Source organism: Aricia agestis, chromosome 13 (genome assembly GCF_905147365.1).
Source record: "Aricia agestis chromosome 13, ilAriAges1.1, whole genome shotgun sequence".
NCBI classification, from domain to species: Eukaryota; Metazoa; Arthropoda; class Insecta; order Lepidoptera; family Lycaenidae; genus Aricia; species Aricia agestis.
Window position 1 is genome coordinate 7065145 of NC_056418.1, and position 19532 is coordinate 7084676.

General features: G+C 38.1%; 1 protein-coding gene and 1 long non-coding RNA gene across 14 annotated transcripts in view; both read right to left on the reverse strand.

The window, feature by feature from the left end:
* LOC121733020 (kazrin) overlaps positions 1-19532 on the reverse strand; it is a 163890-nt gene that overhangs the window by 12324 nt on the left and 132034 nt on the right. For 4 of the 13 annotated variants that reach the window (XM_042123093.1, XM_042123092.1, XM_042123091.1 and 1 more), the window contains exons 12-20: positions 13722-13897; positions 12671-12858; positions 11251-11457; positions 9952-10110; positions 7165-7288; positions 5720-5864; positions 3323-3434; positions 2733-3016; positions 350-1146 (exon numbers count right to left, since the gene is read on the reverse strand). In XM_042123093.1, the coding sequence (XP_041979027.1) occupies positions 1008-1146; positions 2733-3016; positions 3323-3434; positions 5720-5864; positions 7165-7288; positions 9952-10110; positions 11251-11457; positions 12671-12858; positions 13722-13897 (1534 nt within the window). In that variant the 3' untranslated portion in view covers positions 350-1007. Of the gene's footprint in view, positions 1-349; positions 1147-2732; positions 3017-3322; positions 3435-5120; positions 5282-5719; positions 5865-7164; positions 7289-9951; positions 10111-11250; positions 11458-12670; positions 12859-13721; positions 13898-19532 lie in introns of those variants that run through there. The other 9 variants (XM_042123096.1, XM_042123095.1, XM_042123094.1 and 6 more) reach the window with 5 other exon arrangements.
* LOC121733022 lies at positions 15543-16275 on the reverse strand. Its single transcript, XR_006036479.1, has 3 exons — positions 16125-16275; positions 15705-15709; positions 15543-15621 (listed from the first exon to the last, which is right to left on the reverse strand). It is a non-coding gene; the product is annotated as an uncharacterized LOC121733022 (long non-coding RNA).

Here is a 19532-nt window from a genome sequence, read left to right on the forward strand (position 1 = left end):
CACAACCGTAATTCCAATTTCAGAGGCTCTCAAAGTGTCGTAATATTTCACAAGTGTCAAAACTGTGGCTGTCAAACTTTGTTCTCAGAGCACTGAAGAGATGACGACTGCCCTTAGTCCAAATACTGAATATGCTCACAGAATTTTCGTTTTCCTCATAACGATGGCATCGTTACGTCGAGGATATGCCAAGCTATTGAGCAATGCATTGGCACGCTCGTACTATCGAATGACTTGAATTTAATTGAATTGCAGATTTGAATACTATTCGTAATACGAATGTTAATCGCGGAATAAGTTAAAAATGAGCGTACACCAGCGCACGTTGTGCGTCAATTATATCTGTAATCTGACACATTGCAAATTAACCGGGCATCACCATCTTTATAGGCTATGTCTTTGGTGGGGTCACAATTTCCGACTTGAAAACTTACCACACATTATTTTATTGCTACGTGTTGAACAACTTCACTTTTACGTTACGTTGAAAGTTTCCGAATAAGAGTCGAACGGGAATTGTGAATACCCCACCTGCTCTAAGGCCTCTGCATCGAATCATGCGTACAGCGGGGACGATTTTATATACTCATGAACCCGTTGTAAATCGCGGCAGAGGAGTGGGACCTTGATGCCCCCGGATTAGGAGGCTTGTGACAGCAATACAACAGACTTTTTTTCGTAATACACTGACAGACAGCCGAAAAACGCCTACTGCGTTGCTTTCGGAAGATACGTAGCTGCCCCGCTCTCAGTGTCATTTAAGGCAGCAGTCTTACCCTATAGTTTGTGGTTTTAACCGAGCTCTTGGTGGAGACGTCAAACCCTCCGCTATCGCTCAGAGCAGAGTGTGAGCGGAGCGTTCGACGGATCGATGTAGCGGTTTTGAATGCAAAATATTTATTTATCTGTAGTTTATGCCGAGCTTTTAGCGGAGGCGTTTATCGCTCCGCTGTCCGCAAAATTCGAGGCAGCGGTCTTACAATCCCTAATGTTTATTTATCTGTGTTCTACACCGAGCTCTTGGCAGAGGCGTTGATGTCACCAATGCTCTTGACTCGTCGGTGTCGACGCCTGCCCACCGCCTCCTCTGTCTTGACCGGCAGCGGGGAACTCACGCGGTGCGCCTGGTCAGCCTTTTGACCGTATCTACAATAAAGTTAACTAATGTATATATACATTTAGGCTGTGATCCAATAAAATCGCTGCGCTTAGCGAGGCTAGGCAAACGAAGCGATTCTATTGGTTTTGAAAACATATTCCTCATATTTCATCTCAAAGGAGATCTGATGGAAACGCACCCTAACCTAACAGTTTATAATAAATATTTGTCCAGTGTTTATATTTCATGTATGTGTTTATTGTTATGTTTACAAGATATACTTATAAGTTATAAGAGAGTGCCGTTTGTAGGATCACAGACTGACAGGGGGCCACGGAAGATCAGGCACCACGGCTTGCCGCGGTCGATGCCTGAGTGGATTACCCCTTTAAACATGTGGTGTGTGCACTGTGCATTGCACAGCTATAACCGAGTTTAATTTTAAGTAGGTACTTAAATGTTGTATGCGTCATGTCAATTTACTTGAATTCCTTGTTTTATTGTTATTTAGCTCTGGCTGTGTTCTGTCCCTTTCACATGTTTAATAAAGTTATTTTTATTTATTTATTTATAGTGGTGTCTAATAAGACATTTTCATAACATATCAGACAAGCACAAAACATAATCTAATAACAATAATGTTTATAGAATTTTTTAATAGTAAAAAGTTAATCGTATGTCCTCTGTTTCTCTTCTTTTGTGGATAAAATTTGAGAAATTGAATAAATAAATTGAACCCAACTAGTGTTAGCACGTAAGTGCGTAAGTGCTTTATATTTTTAAGCTTAACATTTTATTTGATAAATTACTATCATTTTGTTTTGATAGTGCTTATTTCAAGTATAAAGTATATAGCTAATGCTAAAAGGAAACGAAGATATATGCGTAGTATTCTAGTATCGCAAACAGTGCAGGCTTCACGGTGTATTAACTCCAGACGGTTTGATCTCCGGCCTATCGGACGTTCCCTTTATGTAGGGACTAGAATAACGCAGACTAGACGGCAAAATGACCGAGTAAATTAACTTCGTATATCGATGTTTGTGTAGGTAGGAAAATTTGATTTTATAGGCCTTTTAGTACTCGTGTGCTTGCGATATTTTTCAAAATAACATAATAAATATCTGGTTTCTGAGGTAAATTTCATGGAAGGCTACCTATAAATTCAATAGTGCCTTTAATGCTGTTGCAAGTTTGAATTCGCGCTTTAGAACCACTATTGATACACTACCAAATAAATTAATGCTATTTTCCTATTAATTTCATTAAAATGCTAATTTTGATGTCACAGCATGGTACATGTTATTGCTTTGCTATTTGCTAAAAACGTGGCATCGTGAATTAGTGTCTAAACACACTAGGCCGAAGTTACGCGGCGGAAATTCCGCATGATTACGCCCGCAATGTATTTTAAATTACCGATGACACATTATTCTGTCGCGTTCCGTCCGTATATTGTATGTGTGACTTCGGCCTAGTGTGTTTATTTAGACACAACGGTCCGAATCGCACCGCTCGCGTCGAGTATTATTTCGAATCGAGTGAAAAATTGCAATTCCAGTAATAGCGCCGCGGTGTGTAACAGCGCGGACGTAATTTTTTTCATGATCGCAGACTATTGCTGCGCACCTACCTGTGCGTGATGCCCGTCTCGTGTATATCGTTGAGTCTCGTCCCGCTATCTCTCGTCGACTGCGTTGAGTGCGAGTACAGACTCAGTGGTGTGTATATCGGCTCGTACTCTACTGGCGGCGCGTACGTCACGCTCATGGCGGACAGCGTACGCGCACCAATGGGAGGTGAGTACGCGTAGTGCGAGTGAGTCGGGAAGCTCAGCACGCTCGAACTGTCGCTTGAGCTCGGGGAGGAGCGCTCGTGCTTCGACTTGAGAGCGCCCAGAGCGCGGCTTATCGAACCCTGTTGGAGAGAGTAGATTGTTACACTATGCAACGAAAAAGTTTGACAAATTTGTTCACTGGCTCTTCTCTATGTAGTAATTATATTTTAAAGCATATAATTTATAAGCCATGAGTAGTATTATAATTATAATAGGTAGATACACATTTGTGTCTATAAGATTTTCTATTGGAAATCTTACGTCAATCCTCTTATCTAGGGGTTGCCGAAAAATGAGGAGCTCGGAGCTCATTCGAAAATCATTCATATTCATACACCGGCACACAATAGCCTTTGAAGTTTCTTTAACATAATAAAAGTGCTCACCCTTAAGCTGTGCCGGCGAGAGTCCGCGCTAAAGTCGATGCCGGGCAGGCCTGTCGCCACAGATTTCGAAAATGGCCGACCCAACATCCTTATTTGGTGTCCGAACATATTCCTGAAAATTGATACTCGGATAACATTCGCCACTTTCCCTTCAATTTCAACATAGAGTTAGCAGACAGCCTCTTGTGAAGACCTAAACTATTAATCCACTAACACAAAAAGCACATGCATCGTCTATCGTCGTACACTGCTCAAAATCCGTTTTCTTTTTTTGTGGTACATTAAAAACTGAAGGAAAATAATTGGCATAGACACCAAAAGCATGATGCAAAATACCGATCATGCCTCGTGATGTGTCGGCGCATGTGTGAGGGCTCCACAGAAACAAAGACATAAAGTTATCGTTGCTAGCGTAAAATGAATCGAAATAAAATAGACAAGCATGTTTGAAAAACTTTCATATCGACGCTGGAAAGGCGATCCGATGGAACGGGGTATTTTCGTAGTAATGAAATTAGGGTGGTGTGTTTGTATTGAGTTATGTTAATTAAATTGTCCGAGATGGCCGTTATGTATGTAGGTACATTGTACAACAATCGATTGTCCGTAATTAATAGTAAATTAAGTTACGATGTATGTGATAGTATCACGTTACATTAGTTCAATAATAGTTATTTTACTGAGGATTTCCCCGAACAAATTGAGTAGGAGTCAAAATAAAACCTAAACTTTGCTCTCGTGTATGCAAAACTTCCTCTTTTGTCAAAAAATAGTCGACATTTTTGAAGAGGCGAGGTCGGTATTGAAATTGTGGTGTACCGAAACTGTGAAGTCTTTGCAGCGTCGCTATTAGTGAAAAATAATCACTGAATGGAAGAAAGAAAGGGATGGATAGAGTGGATAAAGCCCGAGTGGTGCGGTCTAATGATGATGACAGAGAGGCATTCATGACGAATCCAGAAAGTAATTTACCGTTCTCTCTCGCCGTGCGCCGTGTATGGGGGCAAAGGAAATACCTCGATTCGTTCGATTTAATTCTTTAAGGATTTATTCACATTTATAATTCAATCGATATTACATCTAGTAAACATAGTTCTCAACTTTACAATAAGAATGTATACAAGTCAAAAACATAGTTATTTTACAATATTACATCAATAAATGCTATTTATTGTTATTACCCTAAAGCTATTGTGAATGGTTCTTTTAATATAGAGACATTTAATAAAATCGTTTACCGATACTCGAGGAAATAAAAGTATTCGTTTTTAAAAATGGGATGCGAGTAAAATCTTACAATTATTATGACTTAAAGCATTTTATGCTTCCGCCGATATTATCTACTCGTACATTGACTAAGGTCGAATTGATCGATCGAATGACATAGTGACGACTACAACTCTACACACCGACTTGAGACTCGGGGGCCACAGCGTGGAGGGAATGTCGATATAAACCTACGCACCGACGGTCAAACACTACACTTTACAAAGTAGTTCAAAATTAAGAAAATAGTGCCAGTAGATAGTAAAAAAATTGAAAAAGTTACTCAGCGTCTGAAACAGTTGCATCTGATACATTTATAGTTAAACTTAGATGTTTAGGCCAATTTTGAGGCACAGCATAAGTAAAATTACGTTTAATTGACCGTCGGCGACAACTAGAATGGAAGAGGCGAATGTGGTACGCGAAATGGTAATGCCGATCGCTCGCTAACAACCCATGATTCCTACAACATATCAGTCTTCACCGCGTAATTAGAAGGAACGGATCCTAAGGATAAGCAAAAGAATCTCTCGTGTAAAAATAGCACTTTTACAATATCTATTTGGATAGGTCGACACCGAGGCTACTTTCCGAAGGAGAGCTTGTGTTTTTTGGATTTATCTCTGTTTCGACAACACGGATGCCCGGGCAGCCTCCACTTGCAGTTCTTCCACCTGGCAAAATATCGTATACCTGCAGGATTGTACCACCATTATAATCGTCTACAGGTTGCGCCTACGTGACACATGCGGTGCGTTCACTTCTAGAATATGAGTGAACCTATTTGAATTTTTAACCGACTTCAAAAAAGGAGGTTATCAATTCGACCCGTATGTATGTAAAATAAGTCCAGAACTGCCCAGTTTTCGTATAATATGTTAGTCTATATCAGCGCCTGAACATAATATGTGCCAAATTTCAAAAGTGCATGTATGAATGTGTGTCAATTGTCATATTGTATGTTTTTATATATTTTGTGTTCGCATATCTTCAGAGCTACAAGTCCGATTTAAGTGATTCTTGTGAGTTTTTGTGATAGGGATTTTTTATTCATATAATAACGTACAATTTTGAAGTCGGTTTTATATTTTTAATTTTCATTTCAATTAAGAGTGTGTGTGGTGTATTTACCTGGCGGGGATGATGAGGGCGTCGAATTCGGCGACGAGGTGCCTCCTGATGATGGTCTTAGAGGGCGGTATGCCGAGCGCGGTGGCCATCGTTTCCCCAGTGAACGATGGCTCCAGGACAACTAGGCCGCCGTGCACGCCGCTGTCTGTTACCACAATTACCGATTTAATTTAAAAAAAAGTGGGCCCGTCATTTTGATGGCCGCAAGGTCACCATACTCGTAGAATACCTTTAATCATACATCGGATAGAGGTCACTCTAATTTTGAAATTTTTATATTTCTTAATTCTTACAACGAAACTTAAATTAATCAAAATGTTTACGGCTGGAATATAAGAAGACATTCAGAAATTAATTTAAATTAATTAAATAAGCGCAGTCGAGTTAAGAAATTGTTGGCTTTTAAAAAAGCACCGGTTTTATAAACGACGGGCGATCGAACGACATTGGCTACAACCAACAATTTGCAATTAATTTCCATAATTTTTTTATAAATTCATAGAAGCCCAAGAAAATCGCATATAAAATATTATTTCAACAATTTAATTAAAAAGCAAGAATTAAATATGTCTCAATAATATGAAATATGTTTACTACTGTCTTGTAGAAGTTCTTATAAGTACCTACTCGTTCAACCACTGCAATTTATGAATTATGATAGAGCATTTTTTATATTGTCTAGAAAAAACCGCTTAAAGTTATAAAACTTTTAATATTATCAAATTTCTATTTCAATGATTTTGTTATGATAGTTTTCGTATTTTTGACGAACAAAGTAAATTATTATATACTTATCAAAATAAACAATCCGTAAAGAAAAACAAAGTTTATTTGATCTATAATTAATAGCAATAATTTATCAATCTATCCAATTCATCTAACTTACTAAATAAGGAACTTAATGGACGAGATTAAGGAACTCTTCAATTGATTAAAGAAAATTCTCAACTGTTGACAAAGTGCTGGAATGACACATATTTATACTTCCCAAAAGGCTTATCATACTTAACGAAAATCGCGAAAATTAATTCAGGTGTTCGTGGAAATTGTACGTTAAAATATTTCAGTAACAAATTATTCTACGAAATTAAGAGATGTATGCTGTTTGTATTTGTCTTCTTTAAAAACATAATTTAAACTGGAAATGTTAATATAAGTTTCTCATTAGTATTCCCTCTTTATTTATTTTAAACCAGTATTCGACATAATGTGATCAATAATGATTAATGACAAAGACAGGTAAATATAATTGTAATCTACCAGTCCTTTCAATAACGAAGATCTTGTGATTATCGCATTATGTGAACACGCTCTTACTCTCGACACACTAAGGCTTCTTACAGACGAACAGCACTTGTCGACGGCACGCATCGAATGCAGTCGACGGCAGCCGTCGCACTTGTCCAGCCGTTCGTCTGTAAGAGCGCTAAAGGAGTTTCACTCACCTTTGAGATTATCAGCGAACTCAGCGAGGTCGATGCTGTGGGCCCAGCGAATGAACCGCTGGTTGGTCCACACCAGCGGGTCCGCGTCCACGTTCTCGCACTGGTGTCGTCGCACTGATAGGGCCTACGAAAAAAAAAGTATCAGAAAAGACTGGCGTAAATAAAACTTGTTGCTGCTAATTTTAAGGTCCTTCCGTAAAAAGTACTTGGAATTTTCGAGGCGATCGCTAGATGATTGACGGACTGCAGGCTTCAAATTGTAGTGGAAATGCGAAAGAGAATTTATTAACTTTTTCAAAATTTAGTTTGTTATTATTTTTAGCAATATTCCGCGAAAACCACTTCCACCTTTAAGTAAATGAGTGAGTGTACGCATAGGCATGCGTACAGCACCTCCCTCCTCTATATTGCTAAAAATAATAACAAACTAAATTTTAAACTATGGATTTCCGCAAAGTAACGCCTGATTCCATTAACTATTAACTTTTTCATTATAAACCGAAGAAGATAATGTATAATTAATATAACTAAGTACATAATATTAATTACTAGCTTAAATCCGAGATTTGTGAGGGCTCGCGTCGTCACACCTTAACTGACTGATGATAATATATCTACATATAAATAAAAACTAGCTGTTAGACCGAGCTTTGCTCGGTATTCGATAAAACATGAATAAAATGACATTTTCTAAAAATGATTTCTAGCTAGATCGATTTATCGCCCTCGAAACCCCCTATATACTAAATTTCATGAAAATCGTTGGAGCCGATTCCGAGATTCCAATTATATATATATATATATATATATATATATATATATATATATATATATATATATATATATATATATATATATATATATATATATATATATATATACAAGAATTGCTCGTTTAAATATAGAAGATTACTATGTTAAAGCACAAATCAATTAGGCGTGATAGGTTTTCCATAAAGTACACCACAAAATGTACTGGTTATTATGTTGTCGGATTAACGAATAACGTAGAAAAAAACGTGAACGAACCCAATTACATTTTCAATTAAGGCGGTAATTCATTAGCTTTGTAGAGGAATTAATTAATTTTGTACGATCAAAAGAAATAATTAATCGATTGTATTTTTTGTTACTATTTAACGCATTTTAATATAACCGTGTTTACAGTCTATTGACCGAGAGGGGACTGTTAAATTACTTTTTTAATTTCGTACATGTTTACGGGAAAGGATAAAAACACAGTAGTATATTATCTTTGCCTTGTAAAAGATTTTTCCTATTTCGGAGTATAAAACGCCTGAAAAAAATCCTGATAAATAAAAAAACAACTAGTCTATAATGCGATAAAGTCCACATTAGAACGTCCTAAAATTGGACTCCAAATCGATGTATCTTAGCAAACAACAATCTTTTAGCATTTTTTTAGCGCTCTCTCAATGCTATGTTTTCTGAAATCTTGTTACACTTGTATAGGCAACAAAATTAAAATGTGTGTCTGTTTCACGCCACAACTACAGGCATTTCATACCACTTACATACAACCAATTCATTAAGACCGGTTTCCTAAAGACAAAGACGAATTCAGCAAACAATGTTTTATCGTCAAAATACTCTTGAGTTCGCCAAGGAGGCACATTGTCACCAGAATATTATATTTATAGTGTTTGTGGGCGTCGACAAATTCAATTCAGAATTCAGTATCTGCTTTGAGCCGAACCTTGTGTGGTTTACTCGAACCCAAATTCTATATTCAGCAGTGGTTTACGTAGGTATACCACAAAGAGAAAATAATTTTAGTGTATAATTTTACGAAAGCCCTGCTAAGTTACTTGTAAGAACACTTACTACGGTCTTGTTTTGTTACAACTTTAGACTTAACATTATACCTACCAAGACTAGTCTTTGTAGATGTGCGGATAGCTAGAGGTAGGTACTAAATTTCTGCTCCAAAACTTATGAATCTTATAATACCTTACTAACAAAAAAATCTCACATCATAGAGCTTCACTTCACATCATTCTTCAAATCGATAAGTATTTATTTACTCACGAAATAAACAAATACGTATTCGAAATTTTTTCCTCCAAACATAATATAAATCGTATTTACCGGTCTCTCAAGTAAACGTGTTGAGACTTGAGACGCCCGTTGCGAACTTTGTAATTGAATTACGAGTTTTTCCTTGATTCGTCCTTGTTTGATATGACATTATAAATTATTGTTTGTTTTGGGGACCGCGGGCTCTACGCGACAAACTGCGGAGCGTGAATAAGGGATGATTAATGGGTTTAGAAAAAAACATTTTATAATTCTGTACCGCTGAAAAGAGGTTGGCCTTGAAATTAAACAAGTACACTGAAAAAAATAATGGTTTTTTCCGCTTTCGTCACACTTATGGTATCTAGCAGACGTATGTTCAGCAAGTACGTAACTAACCAGTCAATCATGCACGATGGATTTCTCTAGCTACGCAGAAGTTGAGAAGGTTTGCACAAGCTTAGAAGGAGAAGGCGCATTATTGGATTTTTAACGGCCGTGTACATGCTACTGACAAATAGTAGCTATTGTTGGATCGCGATTAGACCGCCAAAAGTTATTGATTGATATTGTACGTTATAGGTAGATAATAAAAGATATGCACAAACGCGCCTACTGTCTCTTAAAGTAGGCTCTGTCTTAAAATTTTACGCGGCCTATACAAGTTACAACTTTCTGTTGTAACTTGTATCATAGCTTGTATACAGTCTGTTGTCCAACAGACGTATGTCCAGCATGTACGTGACTTACCTGTCTATCGTACTTCATTATCCTGAGCAGATGTATGCCGTGCACGATGGACGCCTGGTGAAACTTGCGCGTCACGCCCAGGTACTTCTCCAGCTCCTTCTTGCTGATGGTGTCCAGCATGCGTGCGTCCACCAGGTTCGACAGGAACGACTCCGCGTACTGGGGGAGAAATGCATGTTGTGACGTATGCAGGACGAATGGTCATCAAATACGAGATCTAGGATGTATGTATGATCGTATAAAAAACTTTGACGGTGATCATGGCACTTTACTTCAGAAGCGTGTCCAAATAATTTTATCAAAATTTTTAGTTAAAATACACAGACTAAAATTAATTTCATACAAAACATACTGTAATTATCTTCACCAGAAAACCTCTCTCGAACTCTCCATGCATTAATGTGGCTTTTAATAGACCTCACCTGGTCCTTTATACAAAATTTACAGTCTAATTAAAATTTTCGCAAAGGCTAAAACCCAAAAAGACGAAAAACAAACAGAGCTGAAATTAAAAATTCAAATGTTGAACCTCGGTCATAATTTTCTCGTCAGAAAGTCGAGAAACCCCAGAGATAAAAACACAGTTTTTTTTCACTTAATATTTCTGTTTTAATTATATTTCTATATTTGGTTTGAAATGAATATAAATAACATGAAATTAAAACTAGATACTTCTTATTTTATGTTTGTTACTCGGTACTTTAACCTCTGACTACCTGGTTTCTTCGTGTGCAAAACTTACAGTAGCATACGCTACGTGAATGGTATCCTTTACAACATCACAATTCACAGTAGTTATGATAAGAATTCTATTTTTATTATATTATTTGAACCTCGGTCATAATTTTCTCGTCAGAAAGTCGAGAAACCCCAGAGATAAAAACACAGTTTTTTTTCACTTAATATTTCTGTTTTAATTATATTTCTATCTTTGGTTTGAAATGAATATAAATAACATGAAATTAAAACTAGATACTTCTTATTTTATGTTTGTTACTCGGTACTTTAACCTCTGACTACCTGGTTTCTTCGTGTGCAAAACTTACAGTAGCATACGCTACGTGAATGGTATCCTTTACAACATCACAATTCACAGGAGTTATGATAAGAATTCTATTTTTATTATATTATTTGACTTTTTAACGTAGAGTTTCAAGTTATTGTCACAGTCTGTGGTTGTGGTGTGGTAATATTTTATGAAAATACAATGCTTATACAGTATATCGATAATGTATAAGTTTATTCAGCAGAACATCGATAGAAGAAGACAAATAACTACAAAATCAATTGAAAACTCACCTGCGACAGCCCTAGATCCGGCAGCCACTCAGCGGCCACCCACGCGTGCGTCAGCTGACCGATACTAGGGTTGCGCACGAGGTCCGGCCGCCGGCGCTCCTCGATGGCCAGCCGGAGCTTCTTGCGGTGCATCGGCTGCGAGATGCCCAGCCCTACCTCCAGGTCCGCGTCCGTCAGCTCGAGCAGAACCTGCCCATTCAAACGGATCTAGAAACAACCAGAACACAATATTTGACGCTTACATCGCGTCACTTACATATACTACATATAAGGCTAGGGTTGTACAAACGAAACAAAAAAATTATGCAGTACAAACAAAAAGTAATAAAGAAACAAACGCAAATTATATTATTATCACGTTATACCTATTAGCGAAATAATATAAGCAAAAACAAGCAAGATATATCTAAGCGAAAAATAAACTGTCTAAAACGAGGAAAATATAAATAACAAAGTAAAGGAAGATTGATTGTGATACAGTACAAGTTGTTCCTGTAACGATCCATCATCAAGTCATTATTCATTATCCTCCAAGAAATTAATAATACCATGAATACAAGGTGGTCAATATTATGCTAAGTGTTTTCCAGATTTATTTGTGAATAAAGTTATGAATAGAATATTAATATACGTTAATATACAGGTAGAATTAAAAAAGGGTTTGTTTATTTTTATCAAGACTTAGTAGGATTTGCACCTCATTTGCAACACAATGTGAAAAATGTGTACAAAATCTGCTAAATCGAATGATGTAGTCTAAAGTCTTAATCTTTAGAATAGAGAGCCATTTCCATTTCGTTCACGGTTTTAGACCGGAATAGATATCGTGCGCGAGTAAAAGATATAAGTATAATAATAATAAAATATAATATTATCTTTTTTACTCGCGTATAAGTGTATAATATAATATATAATACTAGTTGTCCCGGGCAAACGTTGTTTTTGTCAGTCAACTTGTTACAGACTTACTGTCAGCAACTACAAAGGTATGATCACTAAAATAATAATAATATAGAACTTCGTTGACTACAATGCTCAGTTTGCTACCGTCAAATAAGGCGGTGTGTACATTGTAAGGGTTCGATATCGCTATATCATTAGTTCATGTATGTGTGTATGAAAATGGCGCTGAACCAAGTGTTTACATTCATGAATCAGACGCAAAGTTTAGTACAACCAAACAAAATTCGCTATTAGTTTCGAGAAAAGCACCGATGGTATTTTGTTTTAAATAAAGGGATTCTATTTTAGTCTTGTTTAAAGGTTGAGAGAGTTTGATTTTAAGGCTGCTATAATATTTTATACTGTGATATACATAATATATCAGATTAGACGAACTATATTAGCGCGGTCTTATTCATGAGACTTATTTTTCAATATTGTATTTCGAAGGCTTATAGATTTTTATGTATGAACTCACCTTCCCACTTTTCACGTTTTCAGCGACAGCAGCAGCGTACTGCGGCATCCCGAGCGCCAGGTCCAGCCAGGCCATGATGGCGGGCGCGCGCCATCGCGACAGCGGCAGTGATGCTGCCTCGCGCAGTGCTGCCTGGCTGCCTAGCGGCGACCAGGCGCGACCGCCGCCCGTGCTCGCGTATACTGGCTCTGAGGGTTTATGATTATGTTAATTTTGATTATTAATAGAAAAAAGAATAGGAGAGAAATAAAAAATCCAACTCCTCTCTTAAGGGCGAGAATAGTTCTGAGTTAGGAGACAGTAATCATGATAGCTTTTTTTTTTTTTATGAAATAAGGGGGCAAACGAGCAACTTCCGTCGCCCATGGACACTTGCAGCATCAGAAGAGCTGCAAGTGCGTTGCCGGCCTTTTAAGAGGGAATAGGGTAATAGGGGAGGGTAGGGAAGGGAAGGGAATAGGGTAGGGGTTAGGGGATTGGGCCTCCGGTAATTTACTCACTCGGTGAAACACAGCGCAAGCGCTGTTTCACGCCGGTTTTCTGTGAGAACGTGGTATTTATCCGGTCGAGCCGGCCCATTCGTGCCGAAGCATGGCTCTCCCACGTATAAATATATAGCTATAATGTCAAATCCATATGGACTTATAATTTTATAAAAGCCCCGTTCATAACAGCATGAATACGCAAATGGCATTGTTTCCTGCAAGAATAAGCCCTAAAAGGATCAAGGGCGTACTAGAGACCACTGTTTCACTCTTACAGCCTCCTGTTAATTATCTAAGTAACATTAAACATGTTAAAAAAATAAGAAAAATAATGATAATAATGTAAATGACAGTTATGGCAAATCCCCTCTCTCTTGTAAGATCCTTGCAGCATTCTTGCAGCATCCACATGGCGATTCACGATTCCCGTTCGACACGGATTCGGAAACTTTACCGTGCGGTCATTGGTCGATGCCAAGCGCGGCGAGCGTTTATTGGCTGTCGCGCGATGAGGTTTCCGAATCCGAGTCGAATTGCGCATTGTGAATCAGAGGGCCCAGACTCACCGCTCTCGTGTCCGCTGGTAGCACTGCCGGACTTGGTGCGGTGTCGGCTGCGGGCGAACACGCGCGAGATGGAGCCCCACGCGGAGCCCCGGCCGCGGCCCTTCGCCCCCGAGCGGGGCCGCATGCCCAGCAGCGCCGTCTCGCACTCCCCGGGACTCGATAGCTGCTCCACGGATCTGGTGGAAGAGAGAGATTGGAAGAAGTGGAATCCCTCTTCGCTTAAGAAGTGGATCCATGGTAGCGACAAACGTTTAACGCAACCTTGTTGGAAGTCGAAAGAAATTGCACATAAATAATGCATTTTTTTGTTAATTTTTAAGAGTTGTAATTTTTTATAGCAGCGGTGGCCCCAACTTTATTAGACCTTAGATCTACTGTTTACTAACGAAACCCCGTGCGAATTGCGATCTACCAAGTTCATACTTCTTGAAATCTTAAATGAAACAACATTGCTTAGCTTATTGGTCTGGTAGTCTAATTATTTATATTTTTCGTCTGGCCACGATCGACTGAACTAACATTTGCGATTGACCGATTAGCCATCCCTGTTCTATAGCAACAAATGTATATTTAATGAATAAATTAAAACACATGCAAGGGCTGTTTTATTTCATTAACAATTAAATCTATAATATTATCTTTTGTAGCATTCAAAGGACCAATCTTTATGTCGAATTACCGACAAATAAATCGATTGAGTTTAAATACGCACTTTCATATTCTCAATAGTATGGATATGGATTCTGAACTTGTTTATTAATGTAGGTAGGCAACAATAATATTATGTGTGTCCACCTACGCTTTGATAAATTTTAGATCCCATCATATTATTATTATGCTTATGAATATACATTAATTCCATACTATCCATACTTCCACACTAATATTATAAACGAGAAAGTGTGTCTGTCTGTCTGTCTGTTACCTCTCCACGCCCAAACTTATACTTTGAGTCCCGGGAAAGGACACAGGCTACTTTTTATCCCGGAAAAATGTACGGTTCCCGCGCGATAAACGAGTTTTAGTGCAATGAAGTTGAATCATCTAGTAAAACATCTATATCTTCTTATATATAAAAATGGATTTTCAAATGTGTTAGTCGCGCTAAAACTCGGAAACGGCTGGACGGATTGGGCTGATTTTAGTCCTAACATATTCGTAGAAGTCCAGGGAAGGTTTTAAAGTGACACGAAGTTCACCGGGACAGCTAGTAAAGCTATAAAATTATAATCCAAAAGAGTACAATATTTTTGATCAGAGTGGTTGTTAAGGAAAAAAGTATACCATAATAGCAGTAGGTAGGCTGGAAAAGCTAAAAGCCAATGACCGAAGCCAAAAGTTTAACAATGCCGATTGATTGATGTAGTCCGCGCATTCAAACTTGTCCCCTCGATAGAGAATATTCGACTTGAGGTTTGGAGTATGTGGAAATTTGTGATGAAGTTACCAACAAATTCAGAGGTTTAATAAAGTCATTGTTATTTAAAAAGTTTCCCGATTGTTATAGATAATATATCTACTAATTAATACTAAAATATGTCAATCTGTTTTTTATACTCGGTACGTAAAATGTGCGGTTTTTGCGTGAAACGATTTAATTGCGAATAAAGTCGAGTGCATCATCTAGTATACTATATTCTGAAGCTTCGAAAATGAATTTTACCAATAAATCGTTCAACAATACTCTAACCGCCGTACTCAGGGATATTTAATTATAATTAACCTTCAATTAAATGAAGAATTTGACAGATAATGTATGGAGCTTTTGTCAAAATTTTATTAAATTTGAGTAATTAATATTACACTCTGAGCGCGGCAGTAAGGCCGTGTTCACACCAAACCGACTGTGAGCCGCCGAATGTAAGCGAACGTTACGCAGTTTATTATATTTCCATACATACTAGAGATCGCCCAATGGTCGAAATTCGACCTTAGTTTCAACGACATTAGGACTACTACCTATATTTTGTAAAAAATATTGACTTTATCTTTTTTTTTTTCAACTCTTGTCTCTGGGACTTAGCTGATCTCAGACTGGCCGTGTAAGCATTGTCTAATAGTATCTTAGATTCAATAAAAAAAAAAAACTATAATCCATTTTCAATTTGTCAACTTGTTGTCAACAGACTTCAACCATAAATAAAAGAGTATAATTCGTATGTATAGGCTTGTCACTCAAAAATCTGTCATTTCTCATCTGTGTGTGTTGTAGTGTGTGTAATGTTCTATTTGTTAAAAAAATGTATGATAAAAGCATAATTTCAAAATAATATTAGTTCGATGCACTCCTTCACCATATAAACTATAACTGTGCAAAATTTCATTCACCTACGTTTCCCCATTTTTCGTAAAAAGGGTTACAAAGTTTTTCGTTCACGTATTAATATTATGATGATGATTCACTTTTTCGTTCACACCTAACCGACAATACGCCATTACGCTAGGCGTAGGCGCGGACATTCGATACCGTATATTTTCACGTTCACACTGGGGCTCACAGTGAGCCTGCTCACATTCAGCGGCGTATAGTCAGTTTGGTCTGAACACGCGCTTGGGCCGGCTCGACCGGAGAAATACCACGTTGTCACAGAAAACCGGCGTGAAACAGCGCTTGCGCTGTGTTTCACCGAGTGAGTGAGTTTACCGGAGGCCTAATCCCCTACCCTATTCCCTTCCCTACCCTCCCCTATTCCCTTCCCTTCCCTACCCTCCCCTATTACCTTATTCCCTCTTAAAAGGCCGGCAACGCGCCTGCAGCTCTTCTGATGCTGCGAGTGTCCATGGGCGACGGAAGTTGCTTTGCTCGTTTGCCCCCTTATTTCATTTAAAAAAAAAGGCTATTAAAAACTGGAACAGAATAGTCAAATACGTAGCGTTGATTACGTAGCACCGCTACGCCCACGTATCGCTACGTGATACCGTAGCACGTAGGCGTAGCACCGACCACGTAGGCGGTACATCCAATACATTATGTTGTTCTAACACAATTTGATATTCTCTCCTTTGACTGTCATGAATTAATCTTTACGGAGATATGAAAAAAGATTTTCAGTTCAAAGGCATTTTATTTGCAATCTACCTTTTCATGTTCGTATTTGTATAAGCGAATTGTGTTTTATTTGATTGTTTTATTGTTACATATGCCAAGAAATGTATGTACAGACGGCGGATCTGATCTACGTTACTTGGTCTATTTTAGTCATGGTCGAATTGGGCTTGATATAACCCAACTAAAATACGAGCTAGATACCACGTATTTTAGTCAAGTTAGAGTATACCTACTCAGATACTTTTTACGTGGGAGAGCCATACTTCGGCACGAATGGGCCGGCTCGACCGGATAAATACCACGTTCTCACAGAAAACCGGCGTGAAACAGCGCTTGCGCTGTGTTTCGCCGAGTGAGTGAGTTTACCGGAGGCCCAATCCCCTAACCCCTACCCTATTCCCTTCCCTACCCTCAACTATTCCCTTCCCTACCCTCCCCTATTACCCTATTCCCTCTTAAAAGGCCGGCAACGCACTTGCAGCTCTTCTGATGCTGCGAGTGTCCATGGGCGACGGAAGTTGCTTTCCATCAGGTGACGCGTTTGCTCGTTTGCCCCCTTATAACATAAAAAAAAAAAACATAAGTATAAATTTTCCTGAAAAGAACGTTTGTTTTTATGTGTCCATAACTTATACTCGTACTCTACGAATAATAAAAACTAAGGAAAAGTAACTCCGTCAAAAAACATGCTCCACAATACTTGTCAAAAAAGTGTACCGGTACACATTTCAATACATTTGCAATATTTAGGTGACCTTGAGCGGTACTAGGCCGACGTTACATGACAGATCAAAAGGAACCTTTAAAACGGTAATAGTATGGGAGTTACGATTCCTTAGTTTTTATTATTCGTAGCTTATACCACAGTTCTTAAGTAGAAGTACTAACTTAGTACTAAGTGCAGTAAAATAATTATGGGTACTAACTGCGATAGTAATGGCAACTTTAAATCTGTAGTCTATATACTAAGAACCTAGATCGTACCTGGCACTACCTTGTGGCTTGTCACGACATCACTTTTGCAAAATATAGAACTTTCTAGACGCATATAAACATACAATAATGGCGAGAAATTAGGTGTACAGTAATAAAGACAATAATAATTGTTCTAGACTTATTAGGTTTAATTTTAGCACTCCAACTGCACTCAGAGACCAAATATTAATTACTTGACTATAATTATACGTGGGAGAGCCATGCTTCGGCACGAATGGGCCGGCTCGACCGGATAAATACCACATTCTCACAGAAAACCGGCGTGAAACAGCGCTTGCGCTGTGTTTCGCCGAGTGAGTGATTTTACCGGAGGCCTAATCCCCTAACCCCTACCCTATGCCCTTCCCTACCCTTAACTATTCCCTTCCCTTCCCTTCCTTTCCCTACCCTCCTCTATTACCCTATTCCCTCTTAAAAGGCCGGCAACGCACTTGCAGCTCTTCTGATGCTGCGAGTGTCCATGGGCGACGGAAGTTGCTTCCCATCAGGTGACCCGTTTGCTCGTTTGCCCCCTTATTTCATAAAAAAAAATCAAGATTATGTCATAAATTCTATTCATTAATTTATATCTGTCAAATTCTTCACTACATAAGTGCCTGTAAGTGCCACAGTAAGGCCCAAGTGTGATTGTGATTATACTTGAAAAGGCAATGCGATGTGTTGCATTTTTAAATGAGCCATTAAAACTGAATATTATTTACTAACTACATAATATGCAGTTAGTAAATAATATTCAGTTGTAATTTCATATTATGAAATTACATAATATTTATATTGAATAGACAGACATGCCGTCCGCGGAGTTGAGCTGCGTTTTCCAATTGAGAATTTTGTCGCGTCGCAATGTAAACTGCCCTTGACTCGCGTTGTAAAAATATGTTTTAAATAAAATATATTTTTATTCAAAATAGGTACCACCGAAGAAATTGATTTATAGGCAGATAAAGAACCTACGTCATTTGGTCGAATTATGTCAATTCAATGGTTCAATGGTGATCTGTCGGCTGGTTTTGACATAATCAGACCAAATTACGTTCGCCCACCGTCTGCCTAAGAATCTTCCCTGATACTATACACTTTGTGAACGTCAAAAAACGGGAACTAGTGAGATTATTTAAATTGATACAGTAGCCTATGCCAGAAGGCAGTATCACTAGATTCAGTTTTAGCTTCTAACATGCTAACATACGGTTCTTATCCAGTGTTGGCACCTCTATATCAATGTAAATTATATTATTTCGCTTAATAAGTTTATCGCGATATCCAAACACGATATTCAATAAATTAATATTACTGGCGGATATTTGTGTTATTAATTAAGCGTGATGCCCGATGGGAGGAGCCAGGGAGGGCGAACACAAATGAGGACATGAGTGGATGAATTGGGTAAGTAACAATTTGAAAACCGTCGTTTTATTGCATGAATGGAGGCTTTAGGACAAATGAATAATAATTGACTAATAATAATTGTCTTTAGGACAAATGAAAAATAATAATAAAAAGGACGGGAAAATGAATAATAATATCATAACAATATCTATAATAATAATATCTATGCGCGCTTCACCATGTCAGTCTGGCCCAGTGGTAAGTACCTGAAGGACTTGTGTTACGGGTACCAGACAACGGAAATATATTTAATACTTTTATACTATACATTTAGGTAAGATTTTTATTATATGATACACTTATTTAATACACATCCATGACCCAGGATCTTTGAAAACTTTTTGTTCCGTCGGCGGGATTCGAATTCGAACCCCTAC